Source organism: Montipora capricornis, chromosome 1 (assembly GCF_036669925.1).
Source record: "Montipora capricornis isolate CH-2021 chromosome 1, ASM3666992v2, whole genome shotgun sequence".
NCBI lineage: Eukaryota > Metazoa > Cnidaria > Anthozoa > Scleractinia > Acroporidae > Montipora > Montipora capricornis.
In genome coordinates this window covers 40,874,535-40,882,034 of record NC_090883.1, presented here as the reverse complement: position 1 = coordinate 40,882,034, position 7,500 = coordinate 40,874,535, and the positions used below count along the sequence as shown (strand labels likewise).

At 39.1% G+C, this 7,500-nt stretch overlaps 1 protein-coding gene across 1 annotated transcript in view; it reads right to left on the bottom strand.

The window, feature by feature from the left end:
- Positions 1-3,796, bottom strand: part of LOC138053452 (uncharacterized) — a 4,408-nt gene extending 612 nt beyond the window's left edge. Inside the window, exon 1 of the mRNA XM_068900085.1 lies at positions 1-3,796. This exon is cut by the window's left edge and continues 612 nt beyond it. Within this exon, the coding sequence (XP_068756186.1) occupies positions 1,390-2,949 (1,560 nt within the window). The 5' untranslated portion in view covers positions 2,950-3,796 and the 3' untranslated portion in view covers positions 1-1,389.
- Positions 3,797-7,500: the final 3,704 nt, after the last annotated feature.

The window sequence follows — 7,500 nt, the reverse complement described above, 5'->3', positions numbered from 1 at the left end:
CAAAAATAGAGAACGTCGTCCAAAATTAATTTTTGCTGTTAATTTTACGAATTTGGATGATAAGTGCATCTAAATTTTACATTTGAAACGAACATAAATAATAGAGTATTTGCTATGGGCGATTCTCTCTTTTTCTGCATTTTGCGTTCCAGAAATCATTCAGTTGATTGCTTCCAGCTTCCAAAACGCTTTTAAACCAATGAAAAATAATAATAAATTAGAAACAACGACGCCAACGGCAAAGACATTATTGAGGGCCGTTTATACGAGAGAAAATAAGCCGCGGCTTACCCTGGCCGCGGCTTACATAAGACGCGAACACCCCGTATAAATGGTACAAAATCTAAGTTCACGACTTTCTCAAGCCGCTGCTTATCCTGGCCTGGGAGTTTATACTCGTATAAATAATTCCTTTCGTGTATTATGTACGCCGCGGCCAGAGTAAGCCGCAGCTTATTTTATCTCGTATAAACGGCCCTAATAATAATAATATTTGCTGTACTTGCTGTATTTGCTGTATTTGCTGTACTTGCGTTTTTTTCAGTGTTTTGATAAACGACACAAAACGACCAGGGGCCGCTTGCTCGAAGCCTGGTTAGCGCTGACCGTTGGTTAAGAGGTATCAAAACCTATAGGTTTCCATGGCATTTAACGCTGGTTAGCACTAACCATGCTTCGAGCAACCCGGGCCAGGTTTATTTTTGCAGAGATGGTCCACTTAAAACAGCTAGCGAACTCGATTCTCTTTAGGAAGGTTCCTAGCAATCTTAAGTCACAAAATAACATCCTTTGCGAGAATGGTTACGTTGAAGAAACAATCTCAGTGTCGTGGCTTAATTCAAATGGAATTCTTAACAAGTTATCCAGGCCGACCACGAAAACGCAATTAATAATAGAGAGATTTAGTATTACGTTTACGGCCGCAAACGACAAACGGGCCGAAATTTGCGTCTTGTCAAAAGTCAACGAAACTTGTTGTATTTTCGCCCATTAATTGCAAGCTTTCGAGTCTCTTCTGAAAAGAGGTAGACAACTTAGAATATGAGAGTTTTCAAGCAAATATAACAAGCAGCAACCCGCTACAGTTTGCCCGTTCGTCGTTTGACTTAAACGAGACGTCAAGTCTCGTGTGATCGCAAAAATCTGCGACCCACTGAATATGCCGTGGCAACCCAGTTGCTATTTCTCCTAGGAGAAGACTCTTGATTGGAAAGGGAGTCTAACATTCTTAACCTATAGAGCGTACATGGGTCTACATGCGTGGTCAACAATCTACTGTTCGTCAGCCGTAGCCGTTTCTGAGGCCATGATGTTTCAAAGTGATGTTGGCCAGCATCGCTTGAACATGTACGGTTCCTTCTCCGTGCCCGCATACTGACTCAGTGGATGTCAAAGGAGTTCGCACATTCGATGTATTCTTTTTCGCTCATTATTGTGTTCTTTTAAGAACAAGTCAATTGCCCACTCTTGGAAATTTCCACCGCCTAACGTAAAAAGTCTTGTTGCCATGGATAAAATGTTCATTTCAACAATGGCAACAGAACCAGTATCGTAAAGAACTCCTTTAGGATCATACGTTGCTGGGTGATTAAGAGCTTTCATCAAAAACTGAGATAAGGACCCACGATCGCTTGCTGCAGCGAAATTTTTTAGGGTGTCGGAACCGTAATCTGTCAAATCCGAGGCAAGAAAAATCTCGTTAACTTCAATCGCATTTCGCAATTCTTGTACACGACTTGCAAGCTTTTCGAAACATCTTCTTGTTACGTTGGCACCTTTTCGTTGTACGTGTCTTTCAGAACGAATATGGATACCTATAAATTTACCCTCAAATGTATTTTTCACAAAGTTCCGCGCAATTTGCACCAGATGTGCGTTGAATTCGAGGTCAGATGGTCGTAAAGACTGCGAAATGGTCGAGTCCAAAGGAAAGTGTGCCCGTTCATCACCATTTCCTCGCCACTGAACAATCGCAACACATCTTGCTCCTTTAAGAACCTTTTCTTCCAGTTCTCTCGCTGACTTTATAATCTCGGGATCAACGCAGACATAACGGCTTACTTTGAAACCAATTTGTTTGCTAAGTCTAGAGTGTTTTATTCCAGGGCAGTCTATCCATCCGTCGTGTACCTTAACTTGTTTGTACAATGCGCTAACTTCGTCACCATTAACTCTGTACCACGAAGCCGTATCCTTCTTAAAACTTTCGTCTTGAAATAAAAAATGCAACACGATATTGAATCTTCTAGCACAGTGGGATTCGAGGTCGCGAAAACATCGAAAAGTACTATAACCGCGAGAATTAAGTTTTAAATTAAAGTCTTGCATATTAAAATACTCATCCATTGGTGCATAGTTTCTTTGGCCCGGTTTTTCGACTTTACGATAGAAGTGGCTCACACCGCCGGGAAGCCCACACATCCGAGAATTGTTCACAAAAGGAACTACTAAATAGCGGTTTTTATACTTGGCTAGTGAAGCCAAGGCTAACAGATTACTAGTTGCCCTGCCTAGCTGTTCATAATATCGAAACACGAACAAATATTTTTCCCTCTGACCCGGTAAGATTGAATGTGACAGGTTGGCGTTTTTTCCCTCAAGTCTGGAACCACCAACCGACAATTTATTGCGACTCTCGATGTCCACTGAGGCGACATTTTTACCGGCATCAGTTTCGCTTTGTCCATGAAGCCGGCAATAATCGGTGTGTCTTTCAGCGCTAGCCCGTGTTCGATAGAGTATATTTGTCAGCCCAGGCTGCGGGTCATCTTCAGCAATGTCCATAATAACGTTACTGGGGAACTTCACGATCAGAGTTCCACGCATATGCAACGAGACGAAACTGCAAACGACGTACATTATGATGAGAACGAGAACCAAAGATAAACATTTTGTCCTTGGTCGAGCCGTTAAATATCTTAACAGTACAAATCTCTTCGATGTAGCCATGAAGATGAATTAATCAAAAAGAACCGAGATAAATAATTAGTTTGCAGCGCTCTAACACGGCCGAAACTCCGCGAATGCCGTCAAGTGCGACACACTATGCAAATGAAGAAAAGCCGGCCAAAAACAGCTGTCAAATACTTCTTCGTTTTGCTGCAAAAAGCGTCCTGAACACACTGCGAAACCACATGCCTTTACAGCGGGTGGAAAAATCCGTGTTTAACCGTTGCCGCATTTAAAATGCCCTCCTCTCACTGTCCTCTTGGAGGAAACGTATGACCGCTTTACAATCGAAGGATTCGTTCGCGAATTGCTAATATTCGACCTACTTCAGTGTTCAACCACAGTGTGTTGAGCAGCAAATATCACGAAATACTCTGTTTTGGTTGGAGCATCTTCATACATCCCGTCGATCTTTGTATAGTTCAATATCAATGATTTCTGCGGGAGATTTCGAGTATTACAGCTGTCAATCTTTCTCGCAGTTCCGCTTTCATTCTTCAGACGTTCCGCTCACTTGGCAGTTCGAAATTAGACCTTTCTTTCACTCGTCCTTCGCTTAAGCTACCAGATAAACAAAAAAGCTTTCGCGATGAAACGTTTCTCTGAATGGTCTCTTGAAAAAACTATCATATTCCTCAATAAAGGCGACCATCGAAGACATGATTTGCCGTCGGTCGTGTAAACAGACAATGTATCCATCTCCACTACTTTACATATTAATTCTCTGCGGGCAAAGCATTCTTGGTCTCAATGCAATTTAAAATTTGCCTTTTACAAAGACATAATTGAAATAGCCAGCCAATGAGCAACAAAGGGAAATCTTGAAAATTGAAGGTTTTAAGAGTCCAAAATACCACATACGGAGTGGGCTGTGAACCACAAGTGTACTGTCATCATCAAGCGATTATTACCAAGTTAACCGCACAGACATTTAAGACTTTTCTTTAATTAAGTGACAAACAAGTGTAACTACGACAAACGCATTTTTAACAGTTTCAGAGTATACTTTGAAAAACGTCTCGGATTATACTCTTTCTCTTTTGATTCGAAATTAGGTTTCGAAATTAGGTTTAGGTAGACATTAAACCATTTCCGGCCGTCAAGTATTGACGAAATGGGTAGAGCGGATACTGTACGTACTTAGCCACTCCAAGATATCCCGTCAGTAGCTAAGTCCTCTCAAGATGGCCAATGAAATTTCAGTATCACAAGGACAAATTGCTCTCATGAATTGATCTTTATTGAATTCAAGAAAGAAGATTTTACATGAGACTTAAGTTAATATTCATGAAAAAGACATTTTCGTCAGTAGCTCCAGTTCGTTTATCAATCACAGTTAGCCGGTTGATGGCCTCTCCAGCCATGTTTTTCAATTAAATTTTATTATTTTGTGATTGACAGACAACAATTTTGTAAATCAAACAGATTCCAGCAACATCAAATTAAAGAAGACGTTTGCAAAAAAAAATTGAACTAGAAATCGTGTTTTCGTTAAAATATCCACGAACACTAAAAATTTCTCCACAGAACCCTTGCCCAATCTCATTTTCCCTATAAGTTCTGTAGTTTATCAACTCGCTCGACTTAACCGCTGCAGCAAAAGAAGATTGATGCTACATTGTAGCATAACATTACCCTGGGTGGCAGGGTTTTTTTTTCAAGGTCGTAAAGAACGTTCAGCTCGACCGTTGATTAGGAATGGCTGAGCGTTCTCTCCAACCTTGAAAAAAAAAATTCCTCTGGCACCCAGGGCAGCATAACATGTACACCGGAAGAAAAGGAGTATAAAGACGGTGTCATCACGTTGTTTGTATGTTTGGAAGAAATTTGCATGTGGAGGAGATGCTTTTCAACAAAGGCACAGGAAGTAATTTGCATACATCAAAGACATATCTTATAGATTCTCTGATTTTTCTGAAAGCAAATAGCTTATCGAGAAATATGATCGACTGTGTAAAAAAAAAAAACTTCCACCATGAAGAAAAGATTTTGTTATAGTCAGCAGAGAGGACGAACTCATGATTGCAATTTTAATTTGGCTGGCGTCCAGAGCATAAACAGAGTCAAACAAAAGAAAACCAATTAGAACCGTCAATAAATTACAAAGTTTGTTGAAAGCGAAACTCACAATGACTCATTAAAAGGGCAATAGTGTTCGTTAAACAGCACAAGTCTCAAATCATTGCTTGTAATATACATTGGCGCGAATCAAAACAAACCTTCAAGTTAAACTAGACGCAGGCTTTGAAATATCCTCTGCAGTCAGTAACCGTGAGATGCTCACAATCGACCTCGTGCGTTTTATTTGTATCAGATCTACTGTAGGTCACGAAATCGTGCAAATATCGAACCAGACAAAGGATTTTTGCGACCTTTAAATTAAGGGCGGCTTGTCATTTTTTAATTTCCGTAAGCTTAAGTGTCCTATTCCTATGCCGAAACATTCGTGACTTTATTGAATACTGTTGTTCAGGAAGCGAATTTCTATTGTAAAGATTGCAAAATAATTCATAACTACACTCGCTGTCCTTTTTCACTCAGTCTGAAGAAGCGCAGTTTTTACAGAGGTAAGAGCGCTGTAATTGGTCAAGAACACGTCATATTTTGCTTGGGAATGGGCTCTGAGATGTGCTTGGCTAGCTTTGTTTGCGAAGGGTAGTAATGATTATCATTACGGTTACAGGGTCAGATATGTCCAGAAATACAATTTATTATATAGATATTGATGAAATACCAAGATTTCTCCTTTTACTAAAAAATCATATCTTCACCGCGCGCAGTGAACATATCATTTTTATCTTTCACATGTGAGGATATAGGTGTTGTCATGGTAACCAACACGCTTAGCCAATAAAACGCGAGCTTTCTCGTCATTGTAAGATACTTACAATATAATATAATTTTTAATATAATTCTTCTCTACTACATAACATTTTTATTGCGAAATTTGACATTATCATGATTTGTTTTTCATAACTTTCATATCTTGTTCACGGCATGTTACACAACATGCGTGTTTTAGCGGTTGGTGACCACTTTTTCATCATTTCGAAAATGAATAAAACAAGTTGTTGTAAATCTAGACATTTCATCAATATCTATATAATAAACAGAACATTACATGGCCGCTTGGGGAAACGAATTTTATAAAATTCGTTTCTCCGCGCGGCCATGTAATATCCTCTATTTCATAGATGCACTCCGATTGTGATAATTGTCTTCTCCCCAACTTCAGCATAATTCCTAATTACGAATACAAACAATACACGACACAAGGTGTCCCCTGAACTCCATGGGCTGCATTTGGAGGTTTTTTGGTTTTTCGTATCCGGCAGTGCCACAGGTTAGGTTGTTCATGACTGCCGCTGATGCGAGGCCGAAAAAAAACAAAATAAACCTAATGGATTGCATTTGTATGTGTAGTGAAATTGAAATGTGTATTTTGGCACGGTGCTATTTCCAGACAGATCAAAAAAGTGGAAACTCCTTATCAGTTATTTAATGTAAAATCCCGTGTGAAAGTAACATTGCTGTCCGCCCGTTTATAATGTAAACTAAAATTTTGGTTTTATCAACGGAGTTGATAATGTAAAATGCCACCGTACAGAGATTCTAAAAGCTGACGTTCCGAGCGTTAGACCTCTGACGAAGGGCTAACGCTCGAAACGTCAGCTTTTAGAGTCTCTGTACGGTGGTCAATTTACATTACCAACTCCGTTGATAAAACCAAAATTTTTGTATACTCAGGTAAATTAAGGTATGGGTCTCAATTTGCCTTAATTTGTTCACTTCAAAAGTGAAGGGGTAGTCTATCTCTTACAGCTTTAGATGTAGACACATAAAACTTTGTCAGCTGCTTACATTTTTAGTTTAAGTCAATTTCCTTTTTTAATTATGCAAATTAGATCACGTGACCTCCATCTGTTTAAAAAGCTTGTTTTTGGGGCATATTGTAAAACATGGACTGGATTGGATTTGTAAAACACGGACTGGATTTGTAAAACACGGATTTGTAAAACACGGATTTGTAAAACATGGATTTGTAAAACGCGGATTTGTAAAACACGGATTTGTAAAACACGGATTTGTAAAAGGTGGTCCAGCATTTTTTGTAAAAATGATAGCATTGTTTGACTGTTTATTTGTTTATTTCTGTCTGTCCCTTTTTAATCTTAATTCTTTTACTTTATATTATTTTCATTTTATGTTACTGCTTCACATTCAAATAATTTCTCTAAAAGATTGTTTGATTTTGAGTAATATTAGCATTTGGAAATTTTTACGAATAATCGAGAAATACGAGAAGCACTCGCTTACAGCGAGTAAGTATTCCCGGCATTTTCGGCATTCCCTCGTGTTCAAAAACAAAATTCCGCGTACTTATATTTAACTTTACAATGCATTCGGCGCGTTTTTATTTTTAAAATTATCAACATCTCAATACACAGGAGCTGGTCAAGACCGATTTTCCGCCGATTCAAAGCGACGCTTCGAGAAGGAAGCCGGTATCCTCCATAGTGTCAAAGGCCACTGAAATATCTCCGGGTTCCT